Source organism: Natrix helvetica (genome assembly GCF_964273705.1).
Source record: "Natrix helvetica genome assembly, chromosome: 2".
NCBI classification, from domain to species: domain Eukaryota; kingdom Metazoa; phylum Chordata; class Lepidosauria; order Squamata; family Natricidae; genus Natrix; species Natrix helvetica.
The window spans coordinates 131,248,895-131,264,488 of NC_138552.1; the positions used below are offsets into that span (position 1 = coordinate 131,248,895).

The 15,594-nt window shown below is 41.0% G+C and overlaps 1 protein-coding gene across 3 annotated transcripts in view; it reads left to right on the top strand.

Annotated features, from left to right (window-relative positions):
- The window catches only part of KIF16B (kinesin family member 16B), a 142,789-nt gene that overhangs the window by 13,018 nt on the left and 114,177 nt on the right, over positions 1 to 15,594 (top strand). For all 3 annotated transcript variants that reach the window (XM_081944677.1, XM_081944675.1, XM_081944676.1), the window contains exons 4-11: positions 953 to 1,069; positions 1,991 to 2,088; positions 2,789 to 2,898; positions 8,926 to 9,068; positions 10,596 to 10,764; positions 10,857 to 10,988; positions 11,471 to 11,646; positions 12,721 to 12,786. In XM_081944677.1, the coding sequence (XP_081800803.1) occupies positions 953 to 1,069; positions 1,991 to 2,088; positions 2,789 to 2,898; positions 8,926 to 9,068; positions 10,596 to 10,764; positions 10,857 to 10,988; positions 11,471 to 11,646; positions 12,721 to 12,786 (1,011 nt within the window). The remainder of the gene's footprint in view (positions 1 to 952; positions 1,070 to 1,990; positions 2,089 to 2,788; positions 2,899 to 8,925; positions 9,069 to 10,595; positions 10,765 to 10,856; positions 10,989 to 11,470; positions 11,647 to 12,720; positions 12,787 to 15,594) is intronic.

A 15,594-nucleotide genomic window follows, 5' to 3' on the forward strand; every position in this document is an offset into this window, starting at 1 on the left:
TGATGTGCACTGGGGAACTGGGAAGGAAATCATTTTCAGGTGGCAGCGCGTGCTGGAACTACCTGCCACCTGAAACACGATGCACTTGTTTGGTCTCTGCACGCGCCCTTTTTGGAATCGGGGAGGGGACCCTGCAGCCAAAAAACCCTTTCATTGAAAAAGCTTTCATCGCAGTTCCCCAGGTAGCTTCGGGAATCAGGCTCCAACTGAGGCAGCAAAAATGTTAGCCAGATGAATACTGATAGATGCCTCTGGGAAAGAGGCAGAAATGTTTTTTTTCCTGATTTCCTCCTCCAAAATTAAGGTGCGCCTTATACTCCGAAAAATACAGTATTTTGAAATTTTGCTTACAAACTATTGTGTTTTTTTAAATTCTGATGTGTTGCATTGAATTTTTCTTTCCCTTGTGTATGCAAAGGAATATAAATCATGCTTATGGTTTTTGAACAGATGTTTCAGTTTTATCAATAATTAACCTGGGCATGAGTCCAAAAGTATAAATTGTTACTTTCACATTAATGACCTTAAGTTTAACCTGTATAATATTCATATAGGTTTCTTGAGTGACAAGTTATGAATGTAAGACATATTCCTTGCAATATTTTTATGTCCTTATTATAATTCAAAAAATAAATATTGTTTTAAAGAGAACTGTAAATCTAACAACAAAAAAGAAAAAGAAATAAGGAACCTGACCTGATTCTTAAGAAGAGCATCCAAGATTATTTTATAAAATATTGTACATTGCTAATTTTGCACTTGGGGAAATATATGAATTATATTTCTAAATAAATATTTGAACTGACCATCTCTAATAAATGCTTGCTAAGTTAGTGTTCTTACAGTATGTTATACTAAAATGATTGTAATAGTTTACAGAAATGAATGAAAAGCATACTTTAAAGTATATTTTGAAATTGTAGTTCACTTCCTGTCATTCTTGGATCCCCAGGTATTTAACAACCTTGGAATTGATGTCCTCCAATCTGCCTTTGAAGGTTATAATGCTTGTATTTTTGCCTATGGACAGACTGGATCTGGGAAGTCTTATACAATGATGGGAAATGCTGTAAGTTATTCATTTCAGAATATACTTTTTATAAATTGATGCCTTTTGTATTATATTTATTTCCCAATTTATCCCAAACAGATAATTTTAACAAGTATTTTACATGTAGAGAGTTCTAACAACATCTGGCACAGATAAAAGCAAGAATGAAAAAAAAACATTTTTATTGTCCACCCCATACTTTCCTATAGGGAGGCTGCATTCCAGATCCGCTCACTAAAACAAGCCATATGGTGAGAGCAAGGAGATGCATCTTCTTGGTAGTGATCTTTATCTTATGTGACATCCTTCCTTCCAACATATGGTTGGTCCTGATCCTGATGGCATATATGTTTTCCATAGTTATTTTGATTGAGCTTGGTAGCCCTGCAAATATTGTAAACAAATTAACTTGTTTATTTACATTTTCTAAGTATAACTAGACATGTGAGGAGCTATTTAGTGATACTAGCTTCCCCAAATTGTGTACATGGGGAGCAATGAGTGATCAGGCTAAGTCTGAGGGAGGGAATATGTCATCAGTCTTGAGTCACTGGGCCTACAAGATATCTAAGTTCTGCCTCTGTTGAATTCTGTTGACTGTTACCTACCACTAATTTGTTTTGACCATTAGTAGTTTAACTTTTTGTAGAGAGCTTAAGCTTGAAATAAACATATATATTCGTTTGAACTGCCTGGACTCCTATTTTTTCTGGACTTGATAAGGAAGTTGGGGAAGTGACATTTGCTCATTCTTTTGCTCAACCTCCTCTAATAAAAAAAATAAATTCTCCCCACTACCCAAAAGACAATTTAGAGAGATACAAATAGTTTCAAATTGAAAGGACCTGTTGAAATCCAAGTGTTCCCCATTTTTAAATGGAATATTTTTTGTATCAGTGACTTTTTTGTCATGCAATATCAATTTATTATTTTTTGTAGGGAGATACTGGCTTAATACCTCGGATCTGTGAAGGATTATTCAAACGAGTGAATGAGAAAACAAGATGGAATGAAGCCTCCTTTCGAACAGAGGTCAGGTATGTTTGCACAGTGATATCATGGCTATATCTAGGCAGAGCAGTTTGTTTGACTTTGTCATCATCATCATCAACATATCTCTTTCTCCTTGTTTGCTGCATTTTTCTTTCTTCATTAGAAGATTAGTTCAAGACAACATTTATTCGGGGGCAGGGGAGAATTTTCAACAGTCAGCATGTAGTGCAAGAATACAGGGAACAAAGGTTTCTGAATTTATTTATCTTTTAACTGAGTTACCATTCTACACCTTTATTTAAAAATAAAACAAGCACTCTCTCCACAAATTCTGTTCTGTTTAGGGTTCATAAATGGTCTGATTGTTTTGCTCCATCTACTGCAGTCCTGTTTACCCTTCTTAAATACTGCACATGAGAATTGATCAACATGTTAGCCCATTCTTCGTTATTTTCCCTAATTAGGGAGGCCTGATCTTTATTTCTGACCTCTTTGAAATGGTTGGAAGCATAACTGAGTCTCTTCTAATGACCGGGCATTTTGAAAAATCTGCTCTAGAGGGTTGATGGTTTCTCTGGAATAGTATGACAGATGACATACAGGCTACCTAGGGAAGGGCAAAATCAGACCAGCCTTTTTCCTTGGAGAGCTGCAACTAAACTATTAATCTTGATTCAGTGGAATAGATGGAATTTTAAACTTGAATAATGTTTTGATGTATAGTACATTTATTTCTTATTTCAGTTACCTGGAAATTTACAACGAGCATGTCAGGGATTTACTGAGGCGCAAGTCTTCAAAAACAAATAATTTAAGAATTCGTGAACATCCAAAGGAAGGGCCTTATGTTGAAGGTGGGTTTTAAATAATGAATACAGTTCCATTCATTGGATATCTGTGTGTATATATGAATGCAGAAATCTGCCTTGGTTATAAACCTTTATGATCCATAGCAAGTTTATGTCGCTTCACCCTAATCGGTGAATTTTGGTGTTTTTTTAATATCTGGAGTTGATGTTCTATTAACTATTTGGAAACGACTGATTAGTCTGCCATATAAATTAGGCAGTTGTGATAGAAGAGCACTTATTAGAATATAATTGGCGTCATATATTCTTTTCCAGTTTATGTCATGGTGTATTAAGAATAAAAAATGTTTAGGAAGACTTCAGATTTCTTTTCAGGTTGATGATCCCTACATTTCAGGTTGTAAATCCCTATATTCACAGCAGTCTTTCTTCTTCTTTCTCTCCTCCCTCCCTCTCTATCTATCTATCATCCATCCATCCATCCATCCATCCATCCATCCATCTATCTATCTATCTATCTATTTGTGTTACAACCCCTGGTATGCCCAAATATGGGAGGAAGCTCACTACTCCCTCTTTCTGTCCTTCGGCAAAGTACAGAAAACCATCCAGGCAGAAAACCATATTTTTATTTTTAATGTTGCCTTTTTATATTATATTATTTATCAGCACAAATACAACACAAATATAAAAAGGCAACATTAAAAATAAAAATATGGTTTTCTGCCTGGATGGTCTTCTGTAATGAGCCGAAGGACAGAAAGGGGGAGTAGTGAGCTCCCTCCCATATTTGGGCATACCAGGGGTTATAACACAAATACATACATACATACACACACACACACACACACACACACACACACACACACACAGTAGGTGGCCTGTTTTGTGGGAGTGGCTCAGCAGTCGTGACCGGGTGGGAGTGGCTTGGCGGTCATGTGATAGGTGGGCATGGCCAAGTTGGAAAATGTGGTGAAACTCACTTAACAACGCTCTTGCTTAGCAAACAAAAGTTTGGGCTCAATTGTGATCATAAGTTTTCTTTCTTTCTTTCTTTCTTTCTTTCTTTCTTTCTTTCTTTCTTTCTTTCTTTCTTTCTTTCTTTCCTTCCTTCCTTCCTTCCTTCCTTCCTTCCTTCCTTCCTTCTTGTGTCTCTCTCCCCCACTTATTTTCTTTCTTTTCCTTCCTTCCTTCCTTCCTTTCCTTCTTGTGTCTCTGTCCCCCACTTTCTTTCTTTCTCTTCCTTCCTTTCTTCTTTCTTATCTCTCTCTCTCTAACTTTATTTCTTTCTCTTTCTCATTCTTTTCTCTCTCTCTCTCTCTCTCTCTCACACACACACACACCCACACACGCACACACCATTTCCCTCATGTCTGCCACTGACAGCTCTCAAAGAGAAGGAAGGACTCCTGTCTTGGGAAGGGGTTGGACTAGATTACCTTTATGTTCCCTTGTATGCTCCTAGGTCTACTCTACACATATATGTTCTGCTCTGTGCCAGTTGAAACTGTTTTGCATTTGTGTGTGAGGGGATGGTCTTTTCCCATTTTTAATTTTTTTATAATTTAATTACTTAAAACACACTCTAATATACATTTAGATAGCAAATGTAAGAACACTTCAACCATACAGTAAACAAAGGACTAAAAATTGAAATATGAATTTGCAGAGCAATTTCTCTCTAGATATAAAGCTAAAGTCTTTCTTCAAAAACATCTACCAAAAATTAATGTTCTTTTAAGGAGTGTTAAGAATTCCCTTGAATAGGAATTTTCACGGTAGGTAGCTGGCTACAGCAGACAACCAAAACAAATCCTTCCCATGATCAAGGTCATACATGGGTCAACCATTCATAGAATATTGCAAGCCCTCTTAAAGGCAGGAAGTGGTTGATAGCTGGTTTTCCTGTCTACCAATCCTTAAGAAAAATATATTTCCCTTTTTCTTTTCCTCAAGACAAATCTGGAAGGATAAAATTCTTGCATGTTTACAATGATTGATATACACCTGTAACAATATAATAGATAGCATAATGGAAAAAAACTGCGGGAACTAATTTTTATAGCAATCAAACCTCTCATGACCTATTTATCTATCCAAATAGATATAATATTAATAAAATAATGTGCTTTAATTTATGGATAGTGGGAGGGAAATAGTCATGTTACTCTTCATGGCAATGTATATTATGTCTATTATCAATCTAAATATATATTTGGTTATACCAAGTAGACAAATAAAAATAACCTCCTGCTAGTTCTCATATTCCTGGTGACATTGACCCAACTGAATGATTTATAGCTTCTTTTGAAAAGAGTCTCCTCAGAACTGGGCACCCTGTTTTCCATCTTTTGAAAATATTCCACTTATAGTGGAAAAAAAGTGCAACGAAGAGGTCAAACAGAAGGGAAGGCCTTAACTCACATTGTGAAACTAAAAAAACACACAGAGAGAGACACACAAATATTTTCTATACTTTATTGAAAGTAAATATTAAATTGAGTTGTAATATTTTTTAGAACTGTTTTCTTTTTAATTAAACATTAAAATGGTAGAGTTAACTCTAATTTAATTTTCATTTGATTGTTAGAAAAACCTTGAGTATTCTGACGAGGTAGGGCAGAGTATAAATGGAGTTTGATTCTGTTGCCCCCGAGGATTTGGATAGGTTGCGTGGACGGCTGCGACCCACCGCAGGTTTAATGGACCCGTGTCCCTCCTGGTTGGTACTGGCATCTTGGGAGGTGACCCGAGGCTGGCTTCTGGGCCTGGTGAATGCCTCATTGGGTGAGGGATCCTTACCAACCGCCTTGAAGGAGGCGGTGGTGAGGCCCTTACTTAAGAGGCCTTCACTCGACCCAATGGAGCTAGCTAACTATTGTCCAGTCTCCAACCTTCCGTTTCTAGCGAAGGTTGTTGAGAATGTGGTGGCGCAGCAGTTTCCACGACACCTTGACGAATCCGAGTATCTAGACTCACGCCAGTCCGGCTTCCGACCCGGGCACAGCACAGAGACAGCCTTGGTCGCGTTGGTTGATGATCTCTGGAGGGCCAGAGATAGAGGTTGTTCCTCTATCCTGGTCCTATTAGACCTCTCGGCGGCTTTTGATACCATCGACCATGGTATCCTATTGCGCCGGTTGGAGGGGATAGGAGTCGGAGGTACCGTTTTGCGGTGGTTCGGCTCCTACCTCTCCGACCGGAGGCAATGTGTGTTGACAGGGGGACAGAGGTCGACCCCGAGGCCACTCACTTGTGGAGTGCCACAGGGGTCGGTCCTCTCGCCTCTCCTGTTCAACACATATGTGAAGCCGCTGGGTGAGATCATCCGTGGTTTTGGGGTTGAGTATCACCTCTACGCTGATGATACTCAGCTGTATATTTCAACACCAAACCACCCCAACGAGGCTGTCGAAGTGATGTCCCGGTGCTTGGAAGCCGTCGGGGTCTGGATGGGGGACAACAGACTTAAACTCAACCCCTCCAAGACCGAGTGGCTGTGGCTACCGGCACCTGGGTTCAGCCAGCTGATTCCATCGCTGGCCATAGGGGGCGAACAATTGCCCCCTGTGGAACGGGCGCACAATTTGGGCGTCCTCCTTGATGCCCGGCTGTCAATGGATGACCATGTGGCAGCCGTGGCGAGGGGGGCGTTCCACCAGGTTCGCCTGGTGCGCCAATTGCGCCCCCTACTGGACCGGGATGCCCTACGCACGGTCACTCATGCGCTGGTGACGTCCCGCCTGGATTACTGCAACGCTCTCTACATGGGGCTGCCCTTGGGACGCGCCCGGAGACTGCAGTTAGTTCAGAACGCAGCCGCGCGGGCTGTGATGGGGAGTACGAAGTACTCCCACATAACACCTCTCCTGCGCGAGCTGCACTGGCTACCTGTGGTTTTTCGGGTGCGGTTCAAGGTGCTGATTACCATCTTTAAAGCGCTCCATGGCATGGGACCTAGTTACTTGCGGGATCGCAACCTCCCACATACATCCCTGCGGCCAATTCGCTCACACAGGGAGGGACTTCTCCTGGTGCCGTCCACTAGGCAATGCCAACGGGCGACACCAAGGAGTAGGGCCTTCTCTGTGATGGGCCCAATCCTCTGGAATGACCTCCCCCCCGACATTAGAACCACTTCTGACCTCCGCTCCTTCCGGCAAAAATTGAAGACTCACCTGTTCTGATTAGCAGGCCTGGCATAATTACAATCTGTCCCTCCTGGCAAATGTATTATTATCTGGCTATCTTAGGGGTTTTTAATTTGTTGTGTCTGTTTTAGGGATTTAAAACTTATATTTATATTAGCTTTGTACAGTTCTTTTAATTGCATTTTAACCTCCTCCAAACTGTACATATTTCACTTTTTTATTGTATTTTGTGATATTCTCTATGGACTGTACACCACCCCGAGTCCCTTCTGGGAGAGGGGGCGGTCTAGAAGCATCAAATATAAATAAATAAATAAATAAATAAATAAATAAATAAATAAATAATAAATAAATAAATAAATAAATAAATAAATAAATAAATAAATAAATAAATAATAAATAAATAAATAAATAAATAAATAAATAATAATAAATAAATAATAAATAAATAATAAATAAATAAATAAATAAATAAATAAATAAATAAATAATAAATAAATAAAAATGAATAAATAATCCTGGCTCCTACCAACTAAAAACATATTTTGGTATTGTTTAAGTGATGAAAAAGATAAATAGTTTTAATAAATGAATAAATTACTTTTTTAAAAGGCAGGTTTTCACACACATATTTAGGCTCACCACTGAAATTGGTAATGAGAGTTTGTGGCTCCACATCTCTCGATCTTCTTCCCCGCCTCGGTTCTGCGGGCGAGAGGTGCTGCTGCAGAGGTGGCGCGGCGGTGGCAGGGGAGTTGGGGCACTGCCCGCCGAGCAGCGCGACCCACAGCTAGCCCAGGAGCAGCAGCTGCCACCATCGCCAGCTGCCCCGCCGTCGCTTGCTACCACTCAGGCCGGAGGCCCCACGTGGAACTCCTCTCCTGTTTCTTCTTTTGCTGCTTGAACAGCCACGCGGGGGGTGCTGCCTTGTCTTTTACAGCCCTCTCATTTCCAATTGTGGGGGAATCCATGGAGAGGGACAGAAAAATTGATTTCTTCCCCCCCCCAATTGGAAACGAGGCGGCTGTCAAAGCAAGGGGCCGCCCTGCTGCCCCGTGCTTTGCTGGACAAGTCTGCGGAGGTGCTTTGCTGGCGGCCAGGCCAGGCCACGCAAGCTGCTGCTGCCCCGCCGCCCCTTGCTTTGCTGGGCAAATCCGGGGACCTTGCAAAGACCTTGCGAGGTCCCCAAACTTGCCAAAGATGCCAGCCACGCCGTGTAATCTCCTGCTGCCATCCTCCTGCCGTGCCCATACTTGCTGGTAGCCAGGCATCTTAGGCAAGTCCGGGGACAGGTGGGGGGAGCAAGCGAGCAGCGACCAGAGGGGCGGGGGGAAGCGAGCGACAGGGCCGGTGCCGGTTCCCAGGGCCCAGAAGTTACTTCCAGGTCCGGTCACCAACCGGTTCATATGGACCGGTGAGGACCGGCAGAAACCCACCACTGCATACAATACACACACACAGTTTACGTATGTATGTATGTATGTATGTATGTATATGTATATATGTTCATCCGTGTAGTTGTCACATTGTTTTCTCTACTTCTGTGCAGTAGCACTGAATTAGAAATACTAATAGGAAGAGAATACTGAACTTAAAGTGACCTACACAAAGGAATTGGCTTTCTTCAAGCAAAAGAAAAAAGAAAATGAAGATAAGCAAGAGGGGAAAGCTACAGTGGGAGGGAAAGCAGTTTTACAAGGGATGTAGACAGGCTAACTTTTTGCCAATGTTTAAGGAAGTTTGGAACCCACTTCTGGTAACTGTAGGAAACAAAAAGAGGAAACTCTGTATTTATCTGCAATAATTATAAGAACATTATTAACAGCTTTTTAAATGTAGTATTATTAATCTGAGATCTGTTTGTGTCTTATGTTTAATTGATTAATACCTAAACATTTTACTTACATGTTTTTTTTTCCAGATCTGTCAAAACACTTAGTACAAAATTATAGTGATGTAGAGGAACTTATGGAAGGAGGGAATATAAATCGAACCACTGCTGCAACTGGGATGAATGATGTTAGCAGCAGATCCCATGCCATTTTCACAATCAATTTCACTCAGGTAAGAAAAAAAAATCTTGGTGATTTTTTTTTACATTGAATCATTGAGTTTCAACTCAAATTCAATTGTCATTTAATTTGAGGAAAAAATAAAACAAAATATTTGCTTTCTAATAAATTAAATACCAGTCATCTTTTCCTGATATGTGTAAACTGTATAGTATGTATACAATGTGGGACTGGATATGATAATTTCTTTTAGTTTTACTTTTAACACTACACTTGATAGGAATGTGGAAGAATGATAGCATTTCTTTCATGCCTTTTCTCTAACTCTAAACATGCCTGCTTGTCTGTTTAACCCTACTATTAATTGCACAGGCTTTTTAAAAAACGATTGGGCTAATATTTGAAATGGGGCATGAAGTGGTGCAGTGGTTAAAGGGCCATATTAGGAGTGGGGGCATCCACGTTCCAGTTCTCCCTTAAGCATGGACGCTATCTGGATGATCACCGATCAGACTGTCCTTCTCGGCCCTAATCAGCATCAGTCTTTACAAGTCAGATAAAAATTAACATTCTCCATTGCTTCTTGCATTGATATTTCCTTTGTAAGAACTAGGTGAGCTGAGTGTAAAACACTCGAGCCCTACAGCTGTTCAGGACAAATGCTAGGAAAGACAAGTAGAATCTGGGAATACTATTAACATGATATTTACTATAAAAATTGTTGAGATGTCTAATCAGAGTCTTAGTATCTATTCTGATTATGTATGAACAAGAGGAAATGGTATTTTTAAGAAACGAAATAAATAAAACACCATTTTTGATAGACTGAATAAAAAACATTTTATTACCGGTATTTTATTGATTATTTTACGTAGACTTGTTATTACAGATACCTAAATACACAAATTCTATTTTATATTTTTTTCAAGGCATTCCAGCACATTCTATTTTTGTTCAATTCCAGCTTTTGGAAATATGGTATGGAAAAAGAAGTGATTAAAACAATTTCAAATAATTTATGGGAAATGTGTATATATAAACTTTACAAGATTGCACTCATTTTATATGTTTGTGTGTGTATGAAATTTCATTGTATAACTACATAGTTTGGTCAGTGTCAATCAATAACTTGTTATAAGAGCAAATTTATTTTTAAAAACTGCTGTTTTAAAAATATAACTTGAAAACCCATTGGGAATCTTTGCAGTGCCAGAATCTTTCTTTATGAATGGGAATTCACTGTGGAAACTAAAACTTATTTTTAAGAGCTACCAATGAAAATATTTGGGTACGTTCAATATGTTAATTCCCAGGCATTTTATACATACCTTTTTGAAGCAAGTATATTTTAGAAAAGAAAAACAATGTATATTTGACTTTTTAGCTTAGTTAATATTGTTGAAGTTAAAAGTACAATTTAAAGGGATTAAACTATTATTCAAAGGTGATGTCTCTAGTATACTAACATATACAGTACATTAAAATTGAAACATATAAAATGTTGTGCTCCCACCTCTGCAACTCTTGTTTTTAATATTCAAGGTATTGATTGTATTTGGTTCTTGTTATTTTTCCGTAGGCTAAGTTTGACACTGAAATGCCATGCGAGACTGTCAGCAAGATACATTTGGTAGACTTAGCTGGAAGTGAGAGAGCAGATGCCACTGGTGCCACAGGTGTCAGATTAAAAGAAGGAGGAAATATAAACAAATCCCTAGTTACTCTGGGAAATGTAATTTCTGCCTTAGGTATATCCCTTGCTTTATGTTTAATTCATTGCAAAACTGAATTAACTCATTATCTATCCCTCTATAAAAATGGCATGTTTCTTTTTTCATAGCTGATATATCTCAGGATGCCTCAAACCCTCTTATAAAGAAAAAACAAGTATTTGTGCCTTACAGGGATTCTGTGTTGACATGGCTTTTGAAAGATAGCCTAGGAGGAAATTCTAAAACAATAATGATTGCAAGTAAGTGCATTTTCATTTATGTGAATGTTCTTCTATCTATTTTAGAAACATTTTCTGTAGGTTAAATTGACTAGCATGGCATAGAGTATGATCATTAAACAGTTGTACTGAGAATACAATATTGTTATATTACTCTTAATAATGTAACCTTTATGTCTAAGCTTTAATACGGGCCTACATAGAAGTGGAGAACAAATAATGAAGAGTCTGTTTTTGTCATAATACCCTTCATAATAATGTTTAAGGTCCTACAGAATTGTAAGAAAATTTTTCGTAGACATTTGAAGTCATTTCCAAGCTAGTGAAATATAATAAGTTTCCCATTAGAGCCATGTGTCGAAATGATTAATAATTTTTCATAAATGCCATTCTGGCCATAGCAGCAATAGAAACCACTTGCTTTTTCTCTACTCATGAGCTTCTAAGACTTCTAAATGAAACTTGGTGTTGATATCACGTAAGTTTGAAATCTTTTTTCTCAGCTATATCACCTGCTGATGTCAATTATGGAGAAACATTGAGCACCCTTCGCTATGCAAACCGAGCTAAAAACATAATCAACAAACCTACCATTAATGAAGATCCAAACGTCAAGCTAATTCGTGAACTACGAGCCGAAATTGCCAGACTGAAAACTCTGCTTGCTCAGGGGAACCAGGTAAGGGGGAAGTGATTTCACAATCTTTAATAGCATCTTCTGTTTTACACTATACTAACGTGTGTACATCAGTTCTAGACTTTATAAAAAAAACAGTTCACAATCTTTTCCTCGGAGATACTGCAGGGGTTTCAAATAGATTATGCTTTCAAAATAAGGATTGTGTTCCCTACAGAAGAACATATCCACCTTAGGTGATCCAATCAGTTCAGTTAATTAATTCTTTAATTTGTTTGCTATTGTTTTTCATTTTAGAAAGAAAAATGAGTAAGTACATATACAGTTCCACAACTATACAGAAATATAGTGTAGTTTGGGGATCCTCAACCCCCAGGCTGTGGCCCATTACTGGGCCTTTAGCCATTTGGAACCGAGCCGCAGAAGTGGTAGGTGAGCATGTGCGTGAGCATGCATCCCCATGTGTGAGCAGCTGGTGAGCGCATGTGCACATGCACTTTCCCACCACTTCTATGGAACCATCCTCTTGCCCCCCCCCCCCTCCCCACGATCTGCAAAGCCAGAAAGATTGGGGAACTTTGCTGTAGATGCTTTGAATTCAGGAAAAAGTAGCCTGTAACAAAAAACCATGCACATCACATGCCATAAATCTCCTTCTTTCCCATATAAAGTTTAATTGTACAGTTATTTTCAGAACAGGAACATTGAATACCATGGAACACACTTAAAGGGGACACGGTGGCTCAGTGTCTAAGATGCTCAGCTTGTCGATCAGAAAGGTCGGCAGTTCAGTGGTTCGAATCCCTAGAGACCTGTAGCGGAGTGAGCTCCCATTACTTGCCCCAGCTTCTGCCAACCTAGCAGTTCGAAAGCATTTAAAAATGCAAGTAGAAAAATAGGGACCACCTTGGTGGGAAGGTAACAGCGTTCCATGCACCTTTGATGTTTAGTCATGTCGGCCACATGACCACGGAATTGTCATCAGACAGCACTGGCTCTTTGGCTTAGAAACGGAGATAAGCACCACCTCCTTGAGTCGGGAAGGGGAACCTTTACCTTTTTAGCACATTTAATGTGTCTTGTTATTCTAATATTTTGTTTTACCTGTTTAACTAGATTGCACTTCTGGATTCTCCAACAGCTTTGAGTATGGAAGAAAAACTGCAACAGAATGAAGCACGAGTAAGTTTTACCTTATCAGTACCTCAAACACCAACAGTTTTAGACTAGTCCCTAGGTATATATAAATTGATTATGTGCCAACAAGTCATTGTGAACTATCACTGTAAGTAGACCTTCTTGAGGATGATCTGTCACCCAGGGATGGGTTGCTGCTGGCGTTACTGCTGGTTCCCTTCGTGCACATTTTGCTAGGCAGGCAGTCGGCACCATTCTTGACGGGTATTTCCCACTGTACTTTAGCAAACATTTTGTTATTATTATTTTACTCATTATTAGGTTTTATTTTGCCATTCAATCCAGTGAAAACATGAAAAATGTGTTCATATTTTGAAAGCCAAAAATACGAACAGAACAACAATGCACTTAAGCACAATATTTGAATTCATAAAAAACGAAGTTTCTCAACCTTTCATTTAAAGCAAATATTAATATGTCATTTGAATGAAATTGATTCAGTGTGTTATGTTTATCCATTTCATCATAATTCAACTCAGTTTTTTCCAATCTTGTGCTCACCAGATATGCTGAATTGTGTCTGTGCGTGTGTGTGCATTTGTGTACATGCACACATTCACTTGAGCCTCTCAAATTTTCAGAAAGCATAGTCAATGGAATTTACCTCAATTGAGCTTAATCAAAATATCAAGAATATTATCAGCCAATAACTGTTTTAGCTGAAAATTGTTGATCTTGTACTTCCAAGAGCCCTGAAATATTTTAACTAAGATTGTCCTCAGTGGATGTCCAGACAGGGAGGGAACGAAGAACAGCAACATCTCTTTTATATTATTATCATGACATCACATTCTTATACAAAAGGTGCCTAGCTTAACCACAATACTATAATGGTGCTTTAATCAGAATGGACTATTTTCAATCAATCAAATTTCAAATTTTATTTGATTAGCCGCAACCCTCTCCCGAAGGACTCGGGGCGGCGTACAGTCAAAAAGATAAAATACACATAGGACACACATACATACGAAAAAACAAGGACAATTACATTTGTGCATGGAGGAGAGTAGACCTGCAAGTGAAAGACAATAAACACAGCTAAAAACACAGTTAAAACACAGTTTAAAATCCCCTAAATAAAATTGCTGAATTAAAAACCCCTCAGGAGCGTAACGAAGTTATGGTTGGGCCAGGCCAGATATTTGAAAAAGGTGGGTCTTGAGCTTAACACGGAAGGAGCGGAGGTCTGTAGTGGTCCTAATATCCGGGGGGAGGTCATTCCACAGGGCTGGGCCCGCCACAGAGAAGGCTCTGCTCCTAGGCGCCGCCCCATGACATTGTCTAGTGGACGGCACCTGGAGAAGTCCCTCTCTGTGCGAGCGAATAGGTCGTAGGGATGTATGGGGCAGAATACGGTCCCGGAGGTAACTAGGTCCTGAGCCATGGAGCGCTTTAAAGATCGTAATCAAAACCTTGAACCGCACTCGATAGACCACAGGAAGCCAGTGCAGCTCGCGCAGGTGTGGTGTCACATGGGAGTACCTGGTGCTCCCCATAATCACCCGCGCGGCCGCATTCTGGACCAACTGTAGTCTCCGAGTGCATTTCAAGGGAAGCCCCATGTAGAGAGCGTTACAGTAGTCCAGGCGAGACGTCACCAGCGCATGGGTGACTGTGCGTAGAGCGTCCCGGTCCAATAGGGGGCGCAATTGGCGCACCAGGCGAACCTGATGGAACGCCCCCCTGGCCACAGCTGTCACATGTTCATCCATGGACAGCTTGGCATCCAGGAGGACGCCCAAATTGCGCGCCCGCTCCACGGGGGCAAGTTGAATGCCCCCAATGGCCAGAGATGGAATTATCTGGTTGAACCGGGGAGCCGGAACCCACAGCCACTCCGTCTTGGAAGGGTTGAGCCTGAGTCGGTTGTCATCCATCCAGACCCGTACGGCTTCCACACACCGGGACATCACTTCGACGGCCTCGTTGGGGTGGTTCGGGGTGGAAATGTACAGCTGAGTATCATCAGCGTACAGGTGGTATCCCACCCCAAAACCACGGATGATCTCACCCAGCGGCTTCATGTATGTGTTGAACAGGAGTGGCGAGAGGACCGACCCCTGTGGCACCCCACAGATGAGGGGGCTTAGGGTCGACCTCTGCTCTCCTGCCAACACACGTTGCGTCCTGCCGGAGAGGTAGGAGCCGAACCACCGCAAGACGGTGCCCCGGATCCCCAACCCCTCCAGTCGGTGCAACAGGATACCATGGTCGATGGTATCAAAAGCCGCCGAGAGGTCTAATAGGACCAGGATAGAGGAACAGCCCCTATCTCTGGCCCTCCAGAGATCGTCTACCAACGCGACCAAGGTCGTCTCAGTGCTGTGCCCAGGGCGAAAGCCGGACTGGCGCGGGTCTAGATAATCATTCTCCTCCAGATGTCGTGGAAACTGAGAAGCCACCACACTCTCCACAACCTTCGCCAAAAAGGGAAGGTTGGAGACAGGACGATAATTGACCAGCTCCATAGGGTCCAGGGAAGGCTTCTTGAGCAAGGGTCTCACCACCGCCTCTTTCAAGGCGGCCGGGAGAGACCCCTCACCCAACGAAGCGTTCACTAGGTCCAGGAGCCAGTCGCGTGTAACCTCCCAGGATGCCAGTACAAGCCAGGAGGGACACGGGTCCAACAAACATGTGGTAGGTCGCAGTCGCCCACGCAATCTGTCCAAATCCTCGATGACAACCAAGTCAAACTCCTCCCAAAAAGGTTTCTCAAGACTCGCCACTGGCGTCTCGACTGGGCCTCTGAAGGGGACCCAATCCTTCCGGATTTGAGCGACTTTATCCTGCAGG